Source organism: Podarcis tiliguerta (assembly GCF_965153285.1).
Source record: "Podarcis tiliguerta genome assembly, chromosome: 10".
NCBI lineage: Eukaryota > Metazoa > Chordata > Lepidosauria > Squamata > Lacertidae > Podarcis > Podarcis tiliguerta.
Genome location: NC_139543.1, coordinates 30,422,291 through 30,448,178, shown reverse-complemented (window position 1 = coordinate 30,448,178; position 25,888 = coordinate 30,422,291). Strand labels below are relative to the sequence as shown.

The 25,888-nt window shown below is 43.3% G+C and overlaps 1 protein-coding gene across 1 annotated transcript; it reads left to right on the top strand.

Moving 5' to 3' along the window:
* The first annotated feature begins 537 nt into the window (after positions 1-537).
* On the top strand, positions 538-7,519 carry IFNG (interferon gamma). The gene is made up of 4 exons (XM_083399195.1): positions 538-726; positions 3,228-3,302; positions 4,117-4,302; positions 7,071-7,519. Exons 1-4 carry the CDS (start codon positions 607-609, stop codon positions 7,218-7,220), a joined length of 531 nt encoding a protein of 176 aa, XP_083255321.1. The 5' UTR covers positions 538-606; the 3' UTR covers positions 7,221-7,519.
* Positions 7,520-25,888: the final 18,369 nt, after the last annotated feature.

The following is a 25,888-nucleotide window of genomic DNA, read 5'->3' as shown; positions in this document are numbered from 1 at the left end:
AGACAAGCGACATGCCTGTCAAAATGACCCATTAACCACATGCAATTGTTTCTTTGCTTTCTGATGGTTTGCAAAAAAAAAATAAAAAAAATGCACATCTCAGTCACTAACACATACGCTTTGCAATATTACACTTTGAATCTGAATTTCCTGTCTTGCTTGTCCCCTCACCACAAAGTTTTAAAGCAGTTTCAGGGTAGTGTGCATAGGGTTTCCTTTAAAATGGGGTGGGGGCTGATGTGGAAATTCTCCTGTGTCCTCTTGGTGGTGTGGGCTTGCTTTCGAGGGATCCTTGAAGAACCATAGGTTGGACACGTAGCTAATCATTCATCATGCGGAACCATTCATCATTTAAAGGAAACTTTAAACACTACAATCCCACAAACCAAGCCTATTAATAAACACCAGACACGCCTCCTATCTAACACCATCTCCTGAAATGTGTGAAAAATGCATTAAAATGTTCAGCGGCCAGGTATAAATATCACCACCCAGAGTGGCTAAGATCAAACTGCAAAGTGCCATTGACAACCAAGTTAGACTACTCGAGTGGGGCTGACATCCAAACATACAACAAAGCAGCATTTCCATTTTGAGTCAAGAACCATGGTTTGGAAGATTTGCCTGTTCCTCTTTCTGGCTATTAGTTATTCTGATGGACACGTCCCCTCTGGGCCACTTTTTGAAAGCATGAAAGAACATATAAGCAAGCTGCAGAGAGAATTCGTAAGTATAACTTCTGATAATCTTATTGTCTTTTCTTCATTTGCCTATACTCTGGCTTATTTGAGGAGGCCAATATTCTTGGGCAGAGAGCTAAGACCTGGTTTTATGACACTATGTGTCATTCATTTTGTAATCTTTTTGTATTTTACCGATTTTGGTGATTCTTGTAAAGTTGCAGGGAAGTTTCTTCCATTGCCTTCACAAGAGAATTTGAAATATCCTCGGTGTTTTATAAGACCACGCAATTTAGTATTATTCATCAGCCTGACGTGTACAGCTGGTACAAATCTATGTGTGGTTTTATTTATAATGAATCGTTCAGGAATAGGAATCGACTAGATGGAGTGGGCGAACACAACCGGTCACTTGCCACCCAAAACATATTTCATTCCTTCAGCCCTCAAAGAACCAGTCACCTCTCCTAAGACTAGCTCAAGATAATCACAACAGCTTTCTTAGCACAGCTTCATATCTATCGAGTGCTTTTCACTGTGACGTTAAACAATACAAAACTGAATTCCTCATGGTAATATATTTTTCTAAATATTATATTAATTATAATGATTGTTGTTGCTGCTGCTTTTATTGCTTATTTAATTTATAATGTGCCCCTCCCCATAAAGTCCAGAGTGCATATATATCAGTGTGAGGGCTCCCCCTCATTATGGATCCCAAGGGCCTTCAAAACCTGAGGGATTCTTGTGCCTTCGGGGAGATGACGACTGGTGATCTCTCCATTCAGATGAGTTTAGAACCTTCCCCATCCTCAAATCCCTCCTGAGATCTGCTTATCCAAGCAGTTTTGCTTCCCCATTAATCCCTCTTTCTTCAGTTACACCGGTCGCCTCTCCTTTCCTCCTCTTCTTGACTCACTCTTGGGGTAGCAAACCTCAGAAGTGATGCCTTTTCCTTCCTTCCTTTTAAGTTGACAAGCCTCACCCATAGGCTAGCTCTTGATTCCTTGGCTACCGCTCCTTCTTCGTACTTGCTCCCTCCTGGCTTGGAGCCCCTTGTAAATGTATTGCCTGCCATACCTTTACCCTCTGTTTGGTCGAGCATCTCTCTACAGTGGTCGATACAAGCTTGTCAGTTCTGTTATTCAAGTTTTATAATGTTATAATAGGCGTCCATTTTGGGTGAGACACACGGTACTTAAAAAAAAGAAGAAAGATTGCCAGCTTGGTGAATTTATTGCAACTGGAATATTGTTAAATGTAGAAGATATTCAAGTGAAAATAACTCATGCACATTTAGTCCAACAGAATGTGTTTGTTCCTCTAGGGCAGCATTCACTAACCTAACCTTCTCCAGATGTTTCAGACTACAATGTTGGAAGCCACCCAGAGTGGCTGGGGCAACCCAGTCAGATGGGAGGGGTATTATTATTATTAAGCATGGGCAATGAGCAAAGATTATGGGAATTGTTGTCCAAAACATTTAGAAGGCATCAGGAGAGGGGAGACTGCTCCTGAGTAAAGATCCGGGGTGTACGTGGAAGTGAAAGCAGAGTATACACAGTCTTTCTAAACTGAAACCTATAAGGGAATTTGCTTTAAAGTTATCTTTGAAGTGAATCAGATGACTCAAACCTGGGGCGGGGGGACAATTTATATGCCACTTAATTACAACAGTCTTAATTACAAGAATCTCAAAGCAGTGTACAAGTATAATAATAATAATAATAATAATAATAATAAGACGCGGGTGGCGCTGTGGGTAAAACCTCAGTGACTAGGACTTGCCGATCGCATGGTTGGCGGTTCGAATCCCCGCGGCGGGGTGCGCTCCCGTTGCTCGGTCCCAGCGCCTGCCAACCTAGCAGTTCGAAAGCACCCCTGGGTGCAAGTAGATAAATAGGGACCGCTTACTAGCGGGAAGGTAAACGGCGTTTCCGTGTCCTGCGCTGGCTCACCAGATGCAGCTTGTCATGCTGGCCACATGACCCGGAAGTGTCTGCGGACAGCGCTGGCTCCCGGCCTCTAGAGTGAGATGAGCGCACAACCCTAGAGTCTGGCACGACTGGCCCGTACGGGCAGGGGTACCTTTACCTTTACCTTAATAATAATAATAATACAGTTAAAATGATGAAATCAGAATTTTGTTGAAATGCCTGCTGGAAGAAAAGTCTTCAGTAGGTGCCTGAATGTTCAACAGTATCTAACACACTGCTTCTGTAGATACCACAGCAGCCAACTCCTAGGGGCTGAGAGGTTGTCACCCCTCCAATAAAATATTTGAGGGGGCCGGGATTCCCAAAGTTAATAGGCATATATGCCATTCAAATGGTGTGTGCGCACCATATCATGTGGGTGATCATGTGTTGCCTGTGGCCCCCCCCCAATATTTTATTCAAGTTGGCACCCATGGTGGATATGAGCTGTACATCTGGGCCTCAGTCATGTGACTAAGGAGGAAAAATGCTGGAGCTGAGCCTGAATGTTCATGGTCCAAACTGAATAATGCTACATGTTTGGTTGAGACATTTGCGTTTTGTATTGCAGAACACCAGTCAGCCTGATGTTGCTGAGGGTGGCGCTATTTTCAGGACTCATCTGAAGAACGCTCTATGGTCACAGGTAATTGTCTCAATTTGTGTAAATATTTGGACAGGTTTCGTACAACACCAATCATCTGACGTGAAATGTCGGTTGCTGCCTAGCAGTTGGCCTTGGACTATTAACCCACTACTTAACCCTCACAAGAACTATATCATCGTTCCCTAACCTGGTGCCCTCCAGATGTCTTGAACTACAACTCCCAGCAGCCCCCAGATTGAGGAAGGCTAGACAATATCACCAGACAGCTTTGTAGATCAGGCGTACTGTTTACATTCTCTTTCATAATGAGATAAGTAAACTAAAAGTGAAAGGTGGAAATCTATCACTTTTACTGGAGTGCTTCTGGTGCTATCAGGAGAAACCCTCAAGAAGCCGTTCTTGTTTCAAAAGGGAGCTCACCACTGCTTTGGCTTTTGCCAAATGGCTGACTCAAGCTATAACAACACTAATGCCAACAATGGCCATAAGAAAATTTGGTTGCATGATGGTTCTGAGGGCCTTCATTATTAACATTCAGAAGGAATTTAAGAACATTCCAGATACAGTTCCTGGAAACCTTGACCTTAGTACATCTGAAGATATGTGATTGATTGTCAATGTTTTTAGGGGCTCTTAATATTTTAATAAGTTTTGAGATGCCCTTAAAGTTTTCAAATGCTTTTATTTGTTTTATTTTTAATTGTATCATCTTAGTGCCTTGTTTGGTGCCCTGGGCAATTTTGGAAGGAAGAACAGGAGATAAATGTTATGTAATAATTTTCCATATTTCTGTTATTGGGAAATGTTACTAATCCATTCTCTCTCTCTCTCTTTGGGGCTGGTTTTCTGGCAGGCCCATGAAAGAAAGATCTTGCTCGCTCAGATGATTTCCAAATACTGGGACCTGTTGACTAATCTAAACAGCACTCAAAATCCAAAGGACGTCAGGAGTTTGGTAGAAGTCCTGCAAGTCTATAAAGAGAGTTACAGCGAAAGCTTGAAAAAAGCAAAAGATCTAATTGAGATAGCAAAACTTCCGGTAATATTGCATTCTTCCTTTTGCTTATGTCACTGAATCTAACGTCTGTCTATCTGAGGGATATGTGGCTCACTCTATGCTATTGAAGGATGGACTGATGGGTTACACACTGGGAACAATCAATCAATCAATTAAATCATTAAATTTATATCCTGCCCTTCCTCCCAAAGGAGGACGGGTGTGCTATGAAGTGGCAGTGACTAAAAAGGAAAGAGATGTTGGTCACAGAATCATAGAATGTAGAATTGGAAGGGACTCTGAAGGTCACTTGGTCCAATCCCAGCAATGAGGCATCTCAACAAGATCATACATGGTGGGTGATCTTGGTGGATTTTCTGTAACACCCTCTGGTGTCACATTTTAATAACCCATCCCAAACGTTCAAAGTAGGATGTCATGTGCCCATATAGTTATCAAAACCCTTCCTTCACGTTAAAAACCATGAGTGTAGCTCCACCCATTGTATAGAGTTCTGGCCACCACTTCTAAGAAGGTTATTCTGTGAATGGGAAATGTACAGAAAAGGGCAATTAAAACATTCAAGGGATTGGAGAACTTTTCCCATGGGGAAAGTGTATTTAAAAATTGGGTTTAGAAAGCGGGGGAACCCTACTGCCTTCATGTCCTACTTGTGGACTTCATTGAAGCCAATGGTTGGCCCCTGTGGAAACCAGGATGTGGACTAAAGGAATCTTTTGGCAGAAGCTTCAACAGGTCAATGGTTTGGGCCAACAGTCTTGCTGATGCATTGCATTCGGAAAATCTCCTCTGCCAACAATAACGTCACATTGAAAATCACAGGCGTTTCTTGCCATATATTAGGAATGCAATGCAGCTCATCACACAATTATATATTACTAGATAATTTGAAACAATAGGGAACATGAGGATATTCACCTAAGGTCAAGTCTGACCACAGCAGGGTTGCCACACAGGTCAAAGTCAGAATCTGTGGGTTCTGATCAGCGCTGATGTTTGCACATAATGTATTTATTAAAAAAGTTAACCTGACCTTCCTCGAAAATAGCTCAATTAGGCAAACAAAGCTGTAGCCAGGCAGTTTTCACTCCACGTGCTCATCAAGCCCAGGCCCGCTCAACTTCTGGTTCATCACAGAAAGCCCCATCATGTAATTCTTAGTACTGCTCAAGTAGGGTTGTCATATTTTGAAGAGCAAAAAAGAGGATGCTGTGACGACTTTCATTTTAAATACTCCTACTATATGTAGGCTATAGAAGCTGTGATATATTGCTGAGGGGAGCAGGAGAAGAGAAGAGGAAAGCAAGTCCGCAGCCACCAGTTATGTCTATGTCTCACCCAGAAAGTATAGCCAGGGAGATTTTGGCAAATTTAGAAAATCCACCCGGAAAGAAATTTTAGCCCTGAAAAAGAGGACGTGTCCTGGAAAAAGAGGACACATGGCAACCCTCGTAAGTCTGATTGGTGTTGGGGGGAGGAAGTAGATGCTACATGAAAGGAGCATGAAATGAGGAATTACCGTACTTTTCTGTGTATAAGACTAGGTCCCCCCCCCTAAAAAACAATGTCAAAAATTAGGGGGCGTCTTATACATGGATAGTGCCGAGGGTAGATTGGCGAGTCCCCCCAAATAGGGGGCATCTTATACATGGGGCGTCTTATAGACAGAAAAATACAGTATATCCCTTGCATAAGTAGGCATTGAAAGCTAAACAAGTCCAGATTTTTATTTGGTACCAGTCATGGGTCCACAGGAAGTTAAATCATGTTTTCTAGCCAGTCAGTGTTTTCTAGCCGGTTTCACAAACAGACAGTGTTGTTGTCTTCATTGTTAAATGCTACAAGGATATTGTCAATCAAGATGTGGGCTGGTGACCAGTCAATGTCATTTAATGAGTGGTATGTTGGAATTAGACTGCTTAGATCTAGGGTGAGATTTCTGCTCAGCCATAATAATTACTGGACTTTGGGTCAGCTACTGCCTCATACGCCTTCCTATCTTGGGAAAAATGGTGGAGGAGGGGCCCTGCATGCCACCTTGGGATAGCCAATGTGATGCCTTCCAGATGTTGCTGGACTACAACTCCCATTATCCCTGCCCCATTGCTCACTGGGGCTGATGGGATCTGTAGAGCACCACATTGGCCACCCCTGTTATAGAGAAAGTGTGGAGTAAAACCCAGACAAATAATAAAGGGTAGGTCATTGACCCCTATTCATTAATTCACATGTATTACTCTATTGTGTACAGTGGTACCTCGGGTTACATACGCTTCAGGTTACATACGCTTCAGGTTACAGACTCCACTAACCCAGAAATAGTGCTTCAGGTTAAGAACTTTGCTTCAGGATGAGAACAGAAATCGTGCTCCGGCGGTGCAGCAGGAGCAGGAGGCCCCATTAGCTAAAGTGGTGCTTCAGGTTAAGAACAGTTTCAGGTTAAGTACGGACCTCTGGAACGAATTAAGTACTTAACCTGAGGTACCACTGTATTTGCATTTGTCCCCTTCATTTCTGTGAGGGTGATGGGACCCTACGAACGATGCATAATTATTTTGCTTTCTTAGATTGTGTTATTATTATTTGACTGAAATGAATGAGAAGGGGCTTACAAACAAGGGAGCTCCACATCTGCATTGTTGGCGTTTGAGTTTGTCTTTCTGCCATTCACAGGCTTTCTGGAATGTTATTACATTATTTTTTTAAAAGTGCCATTTCTCCACTAAATATACACAGAGCATAATTCCCCGTGAACTGTTAAGCTAATGCATTTTTGTCATTTTAATCAGATGGATAATGTGAAAATCCAGCGCAAGGCAATCACTGAATTTTACGACGTCATGCTGGAGGTGAACAAAGAGGAAGTTAAAAGAAAGAGGAGAAGCCGAAGGCACAACCCCAGCGTCCCGATGCGATACAAACCAAATCCCAGAGGCTGACCTGGTTTTTCTACAGAGAGCTCCTTTTAATATATATAAAAAACTATTTATTTATATTTAACAGTTTAAAATAATTATTTATAAATGCCAATTTTGTAAAAAAAACCCACACACAAATCAGCATCTGATTTGAAGTATTTATAATTCATGTTATCTAATAAATTAATAGAACCGAATTCCTATTTATCTTCTGATATTTGTTAACAGGGTCAGGTAGAACCTGTCCAGAATTTACTTGGCATCTTCCATGGAGTGCATATAAATTATTTAATTAAACAAAATATTATTCTGTTTCCAAAGTGTCAAGTGTTGTTGTTGTTGTTTTGGCAACTGAAGATCACAAAGAGACTGGAGAAAGAAATTAGTTTTATTATTACTTCATGATCCCCATTGGGAAATGGGCTTCTGCCAACCCAGGGCTTCCATGTTCACTTCAGTGGTAGAGGCAATTCTCCACTGCCATTTCCTTGTGTGTGCAGAGCTGCCCCATCAGGGCAGTGAGAAGGAAGTCTTTGTAAGTGGGGTGGGTGTCTGCGCCAGAGGGGCCCTTGTGCTCATAAGTAATCACGGGAAGAACTGAAAATAAGGACATCCATCCACATGCTTATATTTTAATTCAAGTCTTTCTGTCCAAGACTGATTGTGAATAGAGTTGATGGCAGGGCTGATATTGTCATGTTTCTAATGCAGAGTTAGTCAGCCAATGGGCCTAAAGCCAGCTCTCTGTGCAGCACATCCCTGAGGCATAGCTGTCAACTTTTCCCCTTTCTTGCGAGGAATCCTATTCGGAATAAGGGAATTTCCCTTAGAAAAGGGGAAACGTTGACAGCTATGCCCTGGGGATCCTGCCATCTTCCGTTCTCCCCCCACCCCTCCAACAAATTTTATTGGTTTTCAAGAACAACACATAACTACAGTAACTTGTCCAGTGGTGCATTCTTGATAAGTTTCATATGCAGTACACCATACACAAGCAATACATTTATTTATTGTCAGGGACCGTGTTGAGGAGGACTACACTGAGGAGGAATGGTGGGAGCTGCCCCCTCCTTCTGGCCCTGAATCTTCCCAGGAGCAGGAGGACAGTATAGATGAGGAACAGCATTTGCAGAGGGACATAGTTCAGAAGCCAGAAGCAGTGTGGGAGGCTGGCAGCAGGACCAGTGATGGGAATATTTTGGTTGGTGTACCTGGTCCAATGTACATTGGGAGTGCCCTCTGCTTACAACTTCTATCCAATGAAGAGAGCAATCTGAGGAAGCTAGGGTAGTGAGGATCAGTGTTGGCAGAACCACCCTGCCAAATCTCACATCAGCCAGGATGGAAGGCGGGAGGAGTTGGCTGCAGGGAAAGGACAGCTCCAGGAATGGCGCACTTTCCCCTCACTTTCCAGGGATGTGTCAAGGTAACATGAGAACTTTCAAAACTTTCTCTAACAAATATCCCTTTTGCCCTCTATGCTCTCAGAACATCATAGTTGGAGGTGCAACAGAAGCAGACTTTTCCATTGCTGCTCTGGGGAGGCATCCAGGGTGGACTCCCTGTCCAAAGGTGGACCTCTTTCTCCACCCACAGAGAAGGAGATCTGCAGAATACCTAGGCGTCTGGGATGCCCTGTGTGAAAGAGGCAGCGATTTATATAGGTCCATCTCTTCCATTGAATGGAGAAGTCAGATTAGCCAACGGGTGGGCATATAGGATAAAAGCTTTGAATGAAGATGACACCGTAGCTGCTCATTTGCTTACTGATGCACAGCAAAGCAATCCATGGCCACTGAATAACTGTGACAATTTTTTAAAAAAACAACAACCCTAATTTATTTATTCATTTAAATACTTATAAGCTGCCTTTCTAGACCAAGCCCACTCAAGATAAACCTAAATCTTCTAGGAAGAAGAAGAAACAAATGATACAGTGAGCATATTGTTCAAAAGGATATAGCAGCTGAGTAATAAATATATATGCTGCACATACATTTTAGCAGTTATTTAAACCAGAATCACTGCAGACAGGGACAATAAATAATCAAAGTAATCATTTTCATTGCTCAACTTCAGCCTTCATAGGCAATACAGTACTTCCTTAATTTAAAAATTCAAAATATGCAGCTAGCACCTTGATCCTAAATATTTAGGGCTCCGTCCCATCAAGGATGCTTGCAACATTTACTAATAGAGAAGCTTGTGAGAGCTCCATAAAATCTTATTTCCCCATTTCCCTGCCAATGCATGGCTATATATAATCAGAACATGGGGGCATTTCTGAGAATGGGAGGCTCATGGAGGAAGTCACTAGTGGAGCACAAAAGGCAACAAAAAGCAAACTCTGAGTTTCTGGCTCATGGTCTTGGGAGCGTGTCAGTACATCTTCTTGCCAATGACACAAGGTAGCCTAGGTACACCTCCGCATATAGGAAGTTTTAATGAACTTTTCATTCTGTGCAATGACCCTATCTGGTATCTGTATGAGCAATTATGCTCTTAGGCTGGGGTTGGGGAAACAGGCAACTCCTTGCACCACCTGGGCCCAGCTGGATCAATTCCATAGTAATTTGCCCTAGACGTACACCTATCTATCGCCGCAATAGAAAGGAAGTAGCTCCTCTCTGCTATTTCTTTTTAAGGTAGAGCTTGTCAATATATTGCTCTCCAGATGTTGTTGGACACCAATTCCCATCACCTCTGACCATTGGCCATGGCGGCTGGGTTGATGGAAGTTGTAGGATGGTATTCAACTAACTTTTACTCATGGTGGACCCATTGAAATTAATGGGACCAACATAGTCATATTCATTTATTCACTTCTATGTTGTTTTCAGGCAGGTGTGGCAGGTTGTCTGTGATGTTTTTTCTGTTAGAATTCCTGCTCCATGATTGCAGTCATAGGATTGTTGTCTATCACATGACGGTATATGTTTTGACTCCACAGAGTGGGAAGTGACGGAGACAGGATATTTATGTCACTGTGTTCCGTGATGTGGGACTATTGTCCTTTGTTCTTTTTCTCTTTACTGTCTGATGCTAGAGAGAGAGGGAGCCATGTTGTAGTGCTCCATGTGTGTTTACAGTGGTACCTCAGGCTAAGTACTTAATTCGTTCCGGAGGTCCGTTCTTAACCTGAAACTGTTCTTAACCTGAAGCACCACTTTAGCTAATGGAGCCTCCTGCTGCCGCCACGCTGCCGGAGCACGATTTCTGTTCTCATCCTAAAACAAAGTTCTTAACCTGAGGTACTATTTCTGGGTTAGTGGAGTCTGTAACTTGAAGCATCTGTAACCTGAAGCGTATGTAACCTGAGGTACCACTGTATATGCAAACAAAGTAGATTAGCCAACATGCTGAGTTGCTGAGGTCTGTCACGCGCATGATGCGCAAAGTCTGCAGATCCCTACGTGTGCTGGTGTCGGTTGGCATCAGTCGCTGTGATGTTCGGGCTGAAGAAAGCTTATGAAGCTCCCGAATGATCAACCAGGAGGGAGAGAACATGCCAGTCAGGCATGTGTCTCTGCAAGGGTCCTACTCGAGTGCAGGCTGAACTCCTGACATTTTCTCCATGTGGCATACTTAAGGTCATTGCTTTCCACAGTCCCTTTGGAGACATGCACAGGGCTCTCAGCCTTTCTCCTCTCAAAGGCAGAGGCCCCCGGCAAAGAGACACAGGGCAAGAGCTCCCTAGCTGTTGGCTTGTTCCTCTAGCAAGGCACAGGAGAGAAGGAGAACAAGCAGTCTCCAGGAACTTAACAGCTCCCAGGTGAGAAAGCACATGTACAGACTCCCAACCAACTCCCTCCTCTGGCAAGGCAGCGTTCAAAGTTACCTGGAACTTTAGCAAGTTTTGCCTTGAGTGGCAGAATATTCTGTGGATTGACGTATATGAACAACCCCGCCGAGTCAATCAGGAGATTGCAGGACTAGGGTGAGTGACCATGAGTCAGAATTCTATGTGTGCAGGTCTTCTGTTGTGAGAAGGAAAACTTCAGTGCATGGGTGGGAAAAACTCTTGTAAAGGTAAAGGGTAAAGGGACCCCTGACCAATAGGTCCAGTTGTCGCCGACTCTGGATTTGCGGCGCTCATCTCGCTTTATTGGCCGAGGGAGCCGGCGTTCGTCCGCAGACAGTTTCCAGATCATGTGGCCAGCATGACTAAGCTGCTTCTGGTGAACCAGAGCAGCGCACGGAAACACCATTTACCTTCCCACCGGAGTGGTACCTATTTATCTACTTGCACTTTGACATGCTTTCGAACTGCTAGGTTGGCAGGAGCAGGGACCGAGCAATGGGAGCTCACCCCGTCATGGGGATTTGAACTGCCGACCTTCTGATCGGCAAGTCCTAGGCTCTGTGGTTTAACCTACAGCGCCACCCGCGTCCTGCATATATAAAGGCATATTGATTTAATGATGCTAAATTGTGCTAAACTGATGCTGAAGCTTGTCCTACCGATTTCGCTGCGGTTTCTTTCCACATTATTGTCCCGATCCAGTGGCTCCAGTGGGCCTGTGACGTGCCTTCTCTTCCCTACAAAAAGTGACTTCCCTCTTCAATAAAACAAAATAGTCTGTATGTGGAACCTGGGCAGCCGCTCCCTGCTCATATAGAGCTTCATTTGCAAACTAGAAAACTATCACAATTATATCGCTGCTCAAACTGTTAGAGATGCCTGTGTTTTTTCTGATCCCTTTTGGAAGTCTTTTACTGGAGATAGGGATCTGGGAAAATTCAATTCAGTTCATGTTTAAATTTCACACAAATTTCCCCTTTCCTGAAATAATACAAGGAACTAAAATGCAACCATCTTTCAAAAAATTGTGCTTTTAATTTTGAAACGCAGTTCTGCAGCCAAGCACTGTGCACAATAATGCAGATACTAGGGTAAAGTATGCAAAAAAAAGTGCATATATTGTTTTGAACAGCATTTACAAATGCATTATGTTAGCAGAAAGTATTTGCAAAAAAGCTGTATATTAGGATAAATTTGTTGACATTTTCTCCCGGGAACTTAAAAAATAATTGCAAAGTGATATGGAGAACTGAATTTAAGAGTGGAAATGTAAGAAACTGAAATTGATGCAGTTGCCCAGCCCTACTTGGAATTCATTGTATGAATCTACTTGAGGGATGTGTCATAGGCTAATTTCCATATGATGAGTGAGCAGAAAGGAAGATGGTTTTCAGCAAAAGACCTCGCAGTTACATGACACTTTTGCCGCCACTAAGAAGGGAGGGACTTTGAACTGTGTTTCTCAGGGTGGGGGGATGTTTATCTGCAGGAAGTAAGAGTCACTCATTACCTTGCAAGCTGCATCTTTGAAAAGAAATGTGACCACATCTATCACTATTATTGCTGAGTTCTTTAGCCAGCATTAGAAAAAACGAAACAGAACAACTAAGACATTCACTAGCTTTTTTCATGTCGATTCTAAGAACGCTGGAAATCCCAAGAATTTCAAACACACACACACACACACACACACACACACTTTACATTACCTCTCAGAATGGGTCACATTTTAAACTATTCATTTAATCATTTTACCTACCCTTTATCAAAGCAGACAACATTGTACAGCAAATGAAAACAAAGGAAATAAAATTTACTTTGTTAAATGCCTCCCCATCCCTCTGTTTTAACATAGGATTCCAAATGTGAGCCTGTTCAAATGAGAAGTGCTTTCATAGCGTTGAGATGTTCAAGTGTTTACTTTCAGGAGTTTCAGAACTGAAAAGTGCATCAGGCTTGCAGGATCGACTCAGTTTACCTCCAGAATCTCACAACCTACTACTCAAAACCAGATGCAAAATGGTAGCTTAGCTTTCAGAGTCATGGGTACCCCAGGGGGAATACGGTGGAATGACCTGCCTATGAACGTACAAATCTACATCTGGGTTAATACATGCCCCACAACTGTCCTGTTTTATGCGGGACATCCCAGAACCACAGAAGCCAACCGTGGCTTCTGTTTGCATCCTGGAATGTCCCATTGTTCGGTCCAGTGCAAGTCAGAAGGGTCTTGCCAGAGCTCTGGTGCACCCTGCTGTTGAGTGCCAGAGTGCCAGATCAGAAGGCGTGCTTCTCCTGATGTCCTGACTTGGGGGGACAAAAATGTTGAAGGGTATGGTACAGACCTGGGATCTGAAGTGGCCTAACTGGGGAGAGACAAACCACATCATTATTGCTGTTGTAAAATAATTGAAAATCAACACCACTTGTTGATCTACTGTAGGTCATTCAGAGCTCTGCTGGTCTTCCCTGCAGACCTCCTTGGGTGCTGAGATCTTCAGAGGGGGACTTCCTTAATAGTTCCTCTGTGTTAGAAGCTTGGGGTGCTTGCAACTTCACCTATGCTATGGACTTCCATCCCTACAGAGGTATACCTGGCACCTTCATCAGAGAGCTTTACTCTGGCTTTTTACACTTGAGGCTATATTTTTAGGGCCCATCTTATTTTTGTGATTTGAAGTTGTTTAAAACACCATATTAAGAACAGTTAAGATGTTGTATACCTGCCCTGGGACCCGGGGGTGAAGGGTGAGCAATAAAAAAAATAATATCTGGCTTGATTGTGACACAGGGTTTCATACTCAAAGAATTACTGTAATAAGCACTGGTAAGCCAATGTATCTTTTCCTGAGAAGTGCAGGTCATGAAATTCTGGTGAAATGATGTGTATCAAATACAAGGTAGTTAAGTGATAAAGGTGTGAAAAACAAAGAAATAGCAGAGATAGTTAGATCATCTGCCTAAAAAGGTAAAAAAGGTAAAGGACCCCTGGACGGTTAAGTCCAGTCAAAGGCGACTATGGGGTTGCGGCGCTCATCTCGCTTTCAGGCCAAGGGAGCCGGCGTTTGTCCACAGACAGCTTTCTGGGTCATGTGGCCAGCATGACTAAACTGCTTCTGGTGCAATGGAACACCATGACGGAAACCAGGGTGCATGGAAATGCCGTTTACCTTCCCGCCACAATGATACCTATTTATCTACTTGCACTGGTATGCTTTCAAACTGCTAAGTAGGCAGGAGCTGGGACAGAGCAACAGGAGCTCACTCCATTGTGCGGATTCGAACCACCAGCCTTCTATTCGGCAAGCCCAAGAGGCTCAGTGGTTTAGCCCACAGCCCCACCCTCATCCAATCTCAATGCCATTCTCAAAGCAACGATGAGCTCATTCTGTTACCGGTTATCAGGGTGCCATGAGGGTGTATGGATTGTGGACCAGGCATCATTTCCTTGCTTCATGCGCCACCAGGATCACTAGTCAGAAGAGAGAACCAAGCAGTTCAAGTCAGGACACTGTCACTGCAGCTCAGAATCTTCCCCAGCCTGGAAATCATATGACACCAGACTGCCAATCAATCCAATACCAGTTTCTGCTATGAAGTGACCAGGTCTGCTACTCGCCTTTAGTCTGGGCACCATGCTGCTAAGGAGGTTACAAAGCTATCCCTATGTGCTGCCAGACCATGTGAACACATGGCTATTGTAATACACAATTCCTGACTCACATGTGTGCATGAAAGTCTGAGCACAAAGCTCAAATTGCCAGTGGATGTGGCATAGCAGGCTCCCAGCAACCTTTGCTCCCCCCTCTTTTCTTTCTCTGCTGCTTCCTCGAATAAGCTGGAACTGCAGCATGGCTCCCAGCTCATGTATTAAAACCAAGTGAATGGAAAATCTCTCTAAAAGAAGATTTTTACAACCTACATCCTTGCTAATGCAAGATCGCATAGTTCTTTTGTAAGGAAATGAAATTGTTTTCTTTTTAAGTTGCTTAGAACCATTTTCTTCTTTATTTTATTGTCAGTGGCTGAAGAGTTGCTGTAATTTCTGAAAGTCTCTGAGTAAAATATTCACTTTTTTGCAAAGCTAAGTGTGTGTGATTTATTCTAGCTTTTGTGGTTAACATATGTTTAAAGGTGGATAAGGGCAGATGGAAATCTAACCAAGTTTTAGTGTGCTTGGAGCAATTGCCATTGTGCTAACTCTGTTTCTGGAAAGTAGGAATCTCTCTTCCAAACCTCTTTCTCCAACAATGGCTGCTGGTTTTCGCCACTAGGAAGTCAAGGAGGAGGAGGTCACAGTGGTCATAAGTGACTTTGGGTATTCAATAACCATGACACAGTGGGAAAATTTGTGGAAGAATAATTGGAAATTCACAAACTGTTATGTCTTAAGAGAAAACTTCCTAAAAATGCAACACCAATGGTATCTAACACCTTGGAAACTGTCAAAGATGTACGAAAGTGTCCCAAATAATGGCTGGAGGTGTGGAGATAAATCAGGCACTTTCTATCACATGTGGTGGCTACGCAAAAAAATAATCCAGGCATTTTGGGAGAGTATCCACTTAGAAATACAAAAAATAATAAAGCTTTCCTATAAGAGAAAACCAGAATCTTATCTCCTGGGGATCACTGATTTGGATATCCCACAAAATATGAAGAGTATATTTTTATACGCCACAGTGGCAGCAAGAGTTCTTATCGCTACAAAGTGGAAGAGTGATGAAATCCCCTCTATCCAGGAATGGATCCAAAAGCTAACAGATTATGCAGAGTTAGATAGTTTATCAGGAAAAATAAAGAACAAACCAAAACAGGAATTTATCTCAAAATGGGAAGTCTTCAAAGTTTATTTGAAAAACAATTACAGTAGTTTAAACTCTGTCGCAGCTTTTGAATAACTTTAGTAGTAGATTTAAGAAATATATGAAACTTAAGATAAATAAATAATTACCATATTTTTTGCCCTATAGGGCGCACCGGCCCATAGGGTGCAATTATTATTTTTTTTGGGGGGGGGGAATAAAGGGAAAAAAATTATCCCCCCTGAGCTTGCCGGGCTGGGGGCAGGGGAAGCCCGAGATTCCCCCGACCCCAGCCCCCAGAACGCATCCGGGAACGATGGCGAAGTTGCGCTCAACCTTGCCATCGCTCCCGGGCGGGGGAAGTCCGCGCTCCCCGGACTTCGGGCTGCAAGCACCTATCCGCAAGCCTGCAGAGCCCTGCGGGAACTTCCGCCGGGCGCCGCAGGCTTGCGGAAGCTGCCCAAAGCCCGGGGTGCACAGTGCCGCGCTCCCCAGGCTTCGGGCTGCACCGACCGCTCTCACTCTCCAGGCTTCAGCAAAAACCTGCTTTCGCTCCATAGGACGCACACACATTTCCCCTTCATTTTTGGAGGGGAAAAAGTGCATCCTATAGGGCGAAAAATACGGTAGTTAATTTAAGATAAAAATGTGTATTGGCAACAAATAATAGATAATTGAAATAAGGAATGGACGGGAGTTCGGGTCTATAGTCTAAGAACCACTTTTTGCTTTATTGATTTGTAATTAATATAGTCTTTATCACTGTTTTGTTTTTATTTTTGTCTTGTTTTTTCCTTTTTTGGTTTATCAATAAAGAGAGAGAGAGGACCAATTTTCTCTGACAAAGGTTGGGAGCAGACTTTTAAGCCTCTGTCTCTTGACTATGTCCTCCAGGCTCCACCACTTGCAGAGAACTTCAGGCCCTTAAAAGGGCCAACCACCTGCTTTCTGAAGAAGGTCCCCCATCTCTGTTCCATTACTTCCCATCCTCTTGTGAAATACATCAGCTTCTTTGGGTACCTGTAAGGGCCCGGGCTCTGGCTCTATAGGCTTTTGGGGCCTGGGAGGTCTCCTGGGGGCTCTTGTCTCACAGTCTCAAGTGCAATGAGCTCTGTACCCAGCTCCCCATCTGGTGCCCCTGCAGCCTCCCACGCAGCACGCAGATCACTGCTAAGAAAGAGTTGCTACAGTCTCAGCAGTTTGTGTTGTTTTGCTGATTGTGAGTTTCCGTCTGTTCACTGAATGCTTGCATTCTTCAAAAACTGTTTTGGGGTTTGTTTGTTTGTTTTACAGTCAAGTAGGATATAAATTTTACGAAATAATTAAATAAAAGCATACAAGAATAATTCTAATTTGTAAGTTTGCGCACACACTTTTCCCATTGGAAAACTATTCCTAAATGGGCTAAACTAGAAAGCTTGGAGCTGGGATATACTACTGGGTAAACATAGCACTCACATAAGATGGAAACTCAAATGGGGATCGAAGGGGACTTTTTCAGTAAGCTGCATCAGGGATGGTTGTGTTAAAAGGAAGCTCTCTCATGCCACAGCTAAGAAAACACATGATGTTATTGTACAAGATGATTTCAGAATTGTGTTTAAGACTGCAGCGTGACAGTTCCCTTTGTCGACAAGATTGTGTCATCTGATGTGCAAACTTATTCCATCGTGCTATAGATCGCCATCTGCTTATTGCCTCTGGTGCTCAAAATGCATAGAATAATCTTAATTTGCATCCTCAAAAGATGCAACTTTTGTGGATTTGCACAATATTTTCTCTTGTTTGTGAGTTGGTGCAATTCTCTTTCTGAGCATGTATTTGCCATGTCAGAATCCTCAGGTGTGCATGATCCTTCACCACATGCATTAGCTACCCTACATGCATCTCTGAAGCACAAATTTTGCTACATTTTGGGTAATGCATACTTTGATGCAGCAGAGACCCAGCTTGGAAGAAACTTTATCAGGTGGATTGATTCACAAGAATCCACAAAGCATTTTTGCTGGGTTGCCAGTTCCAAAAGACCGCAAATAGCGTTATCATCCATGAATTTGTTGAATCCTCTTTTAAAGCCATCTAAGTGATCACTGCCTCCTGTGTCTAATTATGTGCTATGTGATGCTAAAGTCCATTATTTGGTCCTGAATCTTCTAATGTTCAGCTGAATTGGATTCCCCCAAATTCAGGAGAGAGGAAGAAAAACTTTTCTCTGTCCATTTTTTGTGTACCAATTGCATAAACGTCTATCATATCACCTCACCTTTTTTCTAAACTAAAAAACTCCAGATGCTCTACCCTTTCCCTAAAGGGGAGTTTCTCCATCCAATTGACCAGGATGGTTGCCTTTTTCTAAACTGGTTTTCCCAACTCATCAATATTCTTACTGAGCTGAGGCAACTAGAACTGTACACAGTATTCTGAACGTGGCCACACCACGAATGTGTATAACTACATTACAATATGATTTTGGATCCAATCCAGTCTGGCTTCAGGCCTGGTCATAGCACTGAAACCGCCTCGGTTGCCATTGTTGATGACATTATCAGGAGATAAATGTGGGAAGTGTGACCCTGCTCATTCTCCTTGATCCCTCAGCAATGTTTGATACTGTGGATCCTGGTTTCCTTCTGGAGTAGCTCAGGTGAGTGGGGATAGGGGCCATTATACTTTAGTGGTTCTGTTCCTTCTACCAGGGCCATTTCCAGAGGCTACTGTTCAGTGCCATGGGACCTGTCCTGTTGTTTCCCACAAGGTTCCCTCTTGTCCTAGATTGTTTATGAACAAGATAAAAAGTATAGTTCCCAATACTGATCCTTACGGGACTTCACTTTCTACACACCCTCCATTAGAAAAACTGTTCATTTATTCCTCCTCTCTGCTTCTTGTTACTTAACCTGCTCCTGTTTCACAAGAGGACCTTGCCTCTTATTCCATGAATGCTAAGCTTACTCAGGAGTCCCTGGTGAGGTACTTTGTGAAAGCTTTTTGAAAATCCAAGTATACTGTGTCAACTGGATCACCTCTACCTATATGCTGGTTGACACTTTCAAAGAACTGTAATAGGTTAGTGAGACAGGATTTATCCTTCTAGAAGCCATGTTGGTTCTGCTTCAGCAAGGCTTCTTCTTCTACATGCTTGGTTATTTCATCTTTAACAATACTTTCCGCTGGTTTTTCCATAACAAGCATTAAGCTAACCAGCTTGCAATATCCAGAATCCCTCCACCCTCCAATTCCTTTTTAAAAGTTGGTGTTATATTGGCGACTTCCAGTCCTCAGGTATGGAGGTTGATATTAGGCACAAGTTACATATTTTTGTAACAAAGGTCCGTATAGTTAAAGCCATGGTTTTCCCAGTAGTGATGTATGGAAGTGAGAGCTGGACCATAAAGAAGGCTGATCGCCGAACAATTGACGCTTTTGAATTATGGTGCTGGAGGAGACTCTTGAGAGTCCCATGGACTGCAAGAAGATCAAACGCATCAATTCTTAAGGAAATCAGCCCTGAGTGCTCACTGGAAGGACAGATCGTGAAGCTGAGGCTCCAGTACTTTTGCCACCTCATGAGAAGAGAAGACTCCCTGGAAAAGACCCTGATGTTGGGAAAGATGGAGGGCACAAGGAAAAGGGGACGACAGAGGACGAGATGGTTGGACAGTGTTCTCAAAGCTACAAACATGAGTCTGACCAAACTGCGGGAGGCAGTGGAAGACAGGAGTGCCTGGTGTGCTCTGGTCCATGGGGTCACGAAGAGTCGGACACGACTAAACAACTAAACAACTAAACAACAACAACAACAACAACAACATATTTTTGTTAGAATACCACCAACTTCACATTTGAGTTCTTCTCAGGTAGATGTCACCCAGACCTGGCAATTTGTCAGTTTTTATCAATAAGGTCTTGAACTTCCTATCTTTTCAACACTATCTGCCTCTTTTCCTAAGAATCCATTCCTGCAAAAGTTAGTGAATTGAACTATTAATGTTATTAATAGTTGTGCAATAACAAACAGTACTGTTGCTTCCTGTCATTTACTGCTTGCTGGTGTAAATCTCTCTCTCCCTCTCTCTCTCCCTCCATCTCTTTCTCTCTGAGTCTGTGGTCTACTGCATATTGTGATGATACGGTAAATTTACTACCTATGAGCTGGAATTTCCTGAAAACATCCTGTGGCCTAGCAATACAAAGTGAAACAAAGCTGAAAGCTTTTAACAGCTAATTATCATTACTCGTTTGCTTCATAGCCACTGGATTCGGGGTTTACAAATCATGCAGTTGCCGAACACCTTCTATTCCAAACAAGATTGCAATGCTGGACTAATCATCCAACAGCTGAACACAAATCATCTCATGCAACCCAGACCACACGGTGGCCTTCTGCATCACAGGAAGGTACTAGCCAATCAAATGTTTCCCGACGAATTAAGTTTGTGAACCGAGCCACAATGGGGAAGAGCCCGATGAATCAGGTCAATGGCCCATCTAGTACAACATCTTATTCTCCCAGAGGCCAACTAGGTGCCTGTGGTAAACCCTTAAGCAGGACCCAAGCACAGAGCCCTCTCCCCTACCCTGTGGTTTCCCCCTGCCTCCAAATGTGGAGGCAGAACATGGCCATCAGGGCTAGTAGCAATTGATAGGCTTATCCTTCATGAATTGATAGGCTTGTCCTTCATTAGTGCCACACGTTTAACATTTGGAGGGGAAAGGTGCTGGTACTGCATACCCCTGAGAACCTGGACATAAATTGTTGGAATTATTTTAATTATTAAATAAAACGTGTTGGAACAAGCAATAAAAATAAAAAAAACCAACCTCTTGCAGTACACATACCAAAGACACTCCACTGATGAATAACTATAAATAGAGATGGATTATAGTAATGCTTATTTCATTGTTTTTCTTTGGGTTGCATTTATATACCACTTTTCTGCCAAGGCAGCCTTTTAAGAGTGTAATATATGGTTACAGGAAATATTATGGCATTGCTAATACTAGCTCTTGACCTTCAAGATTACACTGTACAGATGTGGCAGTGTGCCACAGTATGAAAAACAAATCAATAAAACAGGAGAATTGTCCATTGGTTGTCTTCTCAGAGCTGATGAGATGAGTAAAGAACATGAGAGTGTGCTGGATCATGCCAGTGACCCATTCAGTCCAGCATCCTAGTTTGACCTATGGGAAACCAACAAACAGGATTGGAGTACAGCAGCATTTGTTTCTCCTGCAGTTTCCAAAAGCTGGCACTTGGAAGCATGGTGCCTCTAACAGTGGTGGCAGAACATAGCCATCAGGGTTAGTAGCCACTGATATCCTTCTCCTCCATGAATTTGTCTAAACCTATTTTGAAGCCATTTAGGTTGGTGGCCATCACTGTTTCTTGCGGGAGCAAATTCTATACTTATGCAGGGTGAGAAGAAGTACTTTCTTTTTCTAGCATTCGGTTTCATTAGGCTGGGCATCTCCTCTACTGCCTTCACCTCAGAACACACAGGTTTTAAGTAGCCAAGAAAGATTGGGGAAGGGTTCGCTCAATAATTATCTCAGGCCACGGGTAGTCTCTTCATGAACTGATGATATAACCTCCCTCTTTAGGTCTTCTCTGTTGGCTAGTATCCAATGCTAGTCTAATGGAGGTCCATTGATATTAATGAACACAACTAACTTAGCTTCATTAATCCCAATGGTGCTACTCTGCTCCACCACCTACAATCTTTAACTAACGTTTTTGAAAGCAGCCAAAGCACAAAGCTACATAGGAAGCCCAAAACACTGGCTGGCCTGGAGAAATAATCACTGTTTCTACGAATCAAGCATTGGCATGATGTTACAGGAAGTGCTGTAGAAGATAGACTCCTCCCACTGCAAGGAATGAGAGGGTGAAAGAAGCTCCTGTGTTAGTGGTGGCTGCCTTCAGGCAAGTTCTTTGAATGCGTTTGCCTGTGTGTGTGTGTGCATGTGCCTATATGGTTGTTCACACCCACACTGCATGTGTGTGTGTGCTCCATGAGTGTGTCTGCATGAGTGTACTTGCTGGCATGCAGCCCTTGGAGGTGTGGCAAACCCTCAGTGTTTGGTCCTCAAGCTGAAGAAAAGGTTAGCTACCCCTGGTGCAGTGTATGGTGTCAGGAAATTACATGGCATTGTTATTATTAGGCCTTGACCTTTAAAAACACAGGGTTTGCGGATGTAACTGTAAACCACAATAGACAACTGAATTCTCAAGCAGACTATGTAGGATGAAAGCTCTCTCTTCTGTCACCCTGTGTGCATTTATTTGCCCACAGTTCGAAACTGTCCTTTTTGATGGGCCATCTTTCCATACCTCATGCCTTGTAGCAGAAGAGATATATGAAAAGGGCGGTGGACTGAAACAGAGCAGCTTTGGGGAAGATGTTCCCCTTGTTACTGAGGGCAGGAAGAAGTGTGCTTAGACCTAATGGAGAAGGGGGAGAGAGAAGTTGATTTTTTAAATCTAGAAGCACAGTCCCCCCCCCCTCACTTGTGCCCATAAAGATGGATAATCCAATTTGACTTTTTGGGAACAAGACAAACCCAATTCCCAATTCAATGCAAGCCTGCTGGTGCACAGTTTACTTTATGTTCAATCCTAAAATGACAGTCATTTCCCATTCCAAAACAGAAAGATAGTTGTCAAATCAATTGGAGTGTGTGTGTGTGTGTGTGTGAGAGAGAGAGAGAGAGAGAGAGAGAGAGAGAGTTAAGATTTGGAGAAATAATAGTTTTTCTGTTTTTCTGTATTGCACACATCACATAACCAAAAGCAGGTGCAAAGCTTGCAAGAAGCAGGCACCATTGGTCTGCCAGAACAGAACTAGAGTTAGAAAGATGCAGGGGGAGTGGAAAAGGGAATACCAAAAAAGGATGCTTGATCCAGCCACAGGAAACAAAAGAAGCAATATGTTTGATGTCTGGAGCGAAGCAGTTTGGACTTGCAAACTGCTTCGCTTTTCAGGATTTATCAGATAATCCTTGGATTTACAGGGGGAAGCCCACCAGTTAGGATCTGTTTGAGGCAGATGTCATGTAGATGAAGCTACTTAAATGGGAATGTAAACAGCTTAAAATACACATTAAACTCAGGTATGGTTTATGACTACATGTGCTGTCATTGTTATACTTCAGATTCAGGCCCCATCTGCCGCTAACCCGTTTCATCTATGCACACATTTTAGAGAAGGTTTCCAACAATAAACAAGTAAGAAAGCAATAAAAACTGAATCAAAACAACAAAAAACCCAATAGCAAAAGCGAGAAGAGTTTTGGCAGTCTACATTATTTCATAGTTGTGATTGTTGGGGGCTCTTCCATTTTATACACTCTTCTAGGTATAAAGAGCTTCTTTTCATGGGGATCTGCGGAGATCTGGGTGCCTTTCCGTGGCAGGGGAAAGGGAGCTGACACATCAGCCCACTTGCGGAAGTGAGAACTATCACACTTTAAAGTCTGTGGAGAATATTGCTGAAGCTCATTTTCCCCCCTCTGCACATTTTGAGTGGGTGAAATTTCTACAGAAAAACACACAAATGGGCAGGGGAAGAGAAAGCAAACAACTGTCAGGGATTAGACTCAAGAGGGCGAGATGGAGGAGGAATGGTAGAGATCACTCTCTCCTTCTCCTGATGCTGCAGGAGAAGAGGAATGCAGCACTGAATTACAACAGGGGCTTGAGGAGTTTGAGGAAGATCACAGCTCAGAGATAGGCAAACAGAAGAGTTGGAAAGTGTTAGCAGAAGGGGGAGGGGAGACAGAAGCAGAGCAGCCAGCTGACACGTTGTCACTGGAGAGTATTTCTGACCCCCCTTCTTCCAGAACTCATCGTTCATTAAGAGGACTCAGAGACAATTGGCCACGAGCGGCCACTATAAAAGGAGGTGCTGTTGCTAGGAAGGAGGGAGGAGCAATGCCATTGTCAGGGCTTGCTGCATTCTTTTGTCTCTCACTGTTATGAATGAATACACTCATTAAAAAGGACCCTACCTTGTTTTCTCTGCTCTTGCTGCAACCAGGGGAGGAAAAGCTTTCCCTAACATGGACAGATGAAGGTATCCCAAACAAGATTATTCTGATACAGTTATACTAAGAAAAAATCCAGCTTAGCTCCTACAACAGAAGTTTCTTAACATCAGAAACTTCACTGTGGACAAGAGAGCAGGGTGGTATTCCAAGCACCTAAGACCCTGTGTCACTGACCTTAAGGTGGCCATACGGGTATAAAAGACCTCCAGAGCGAGACTGCAGTGAGAAGCTGTTCAATGGCATTACTTGTGGGCTTAATTGGCAAAATAGTGTCCTTTTTAAAAACCACACTTGTAAATTAGTCTAGTCAAGTCAGGATGTCTGTGTGATCAACGGCTGTTTGTGTTTTTCTGCATTTCCTTTCCTTCTGACCTCACAATCCCCTTCTTCCCAGGTCATGTTTACATCTCAGGATAACACTTCATGCATCTGATGAAGTGAACTGCAGACTATCAAAGCTTATGCCATAATAAATTGGTTATTCTTTTGGTGTCTTTTAGGTGTCTTTATTGTTTTAGTTATCCTTCAATATCCATTTAAACATGCAATCAGGATAGCTTATGACTGATTCCCCCCCTGCCACCCTTTTAAATGAATGATAGTGGGAAGAGTAGGAAAATGTTGTAAAAGGATTTCCACAGAGCCCTTCAATGACTTCATTATTGAGAATGCAAAGGCTACCGTTTCTGTGTCTCCCTACATTGTGCTTAATTATGAATTAACATTTGGTTATAAGCTGGAGATTAGTATGGTCACAACAACCATAGAACGTATCTGATTTACAATATTGCTATAGAATTGCAGAAGAGAGTGCTTAAACATTTCGATGTCCAACACCAGTTGGTGCTTCCCATCTATTCTGTCTTCATCACAACACTGAATTAATTTATTCAAAGAAAATGAATAAATAATAATAAATAATGTGATGTCACCCTGCAGCATAAGTAAGAAAGGGGAAACCTATAAGGCACGGGGCTAAGATGGAAGGTAGACGAAGGTGGGCATTGTGGGGTGTCCAGTCCCAGCCGCCACGCTGTCATGAACTGGTGTCGTCTGCAGAGGGAAGGTTTGGATTGGAGAGGGTTTGAGGTGTACAGGTACGTGCTCAACCTGTTCAGGTTTGGTAGTGGGCATCGTGGCAGGCACCTTTATGGGATGTCGTGTAGGAATCACTGATGCTGCAGTGTGAACCATCGCTGGATCTGGATCTGGGAACAGAAAGTGATTTGTAGCTGCTGATACAGGAATGGCAGGCGATGTTGGTTGCATGGAAGTTACTGCTGGTGTGAACGTCGGTGCACTGGGCTTGAGTGTCTGTGCCTCTATACTGGACAGCACTCATTGTTGTGAATCTTTGTCTTCCAACCCATACAGAAGGAGGCTATCCTCAGGGCCCATCACCTCTTCCTCCAACACTCAGGCAAGAGCCTGCGCAGCTTCTGCCTCTTGTTTCAAGGTATGAAGCTTAGCTTCAAGTGCTGCAGTTTCTCTGCTCAATTTTTCTTCCCTCTTGGTGAACTCAGCACGCTTTTCTGCAGCTGCTGCCTCAGCCTTCGTGAGGGTTACTTCATCTGCCATATGTGAGGCTCTGGACTGATAAGACCATGGGTAGGCAAACTAAGGCCCCGGGGCTGTATCAGGCCCAATCGCCTTCTAAATCCGGTCCGCGGATAGTCTGGGAATCAGCATGTTTTTACATGAGTAGAATGTGTGCTTTTATTTAAAATGCATCTCTGGGTTATTTGTGGGGCATAGGAATCCTTTCATTTCCCCCCTTCAAAATATAGTCTGGCCCCCCACAAGGTCTGAGGGACAGTGGACTGAAAAAGTTTGCTGACCCCTGGATAAGATGATCTGCTAACGGAAAAGTGGGTGTGAGAGCTCCCTGTTAGCGAGGAGTGGGGAGAACAAGGAGAGAGTTTGCGCCATGAGGAGTGACACCCTGAAGGGACTACTGATGAACCTGCGATGGAGCTGGTCCTCAGGGGCAAGACCTTAACAGTAGAGGAGCTTGGGTTGCTGTCCTGAGAATG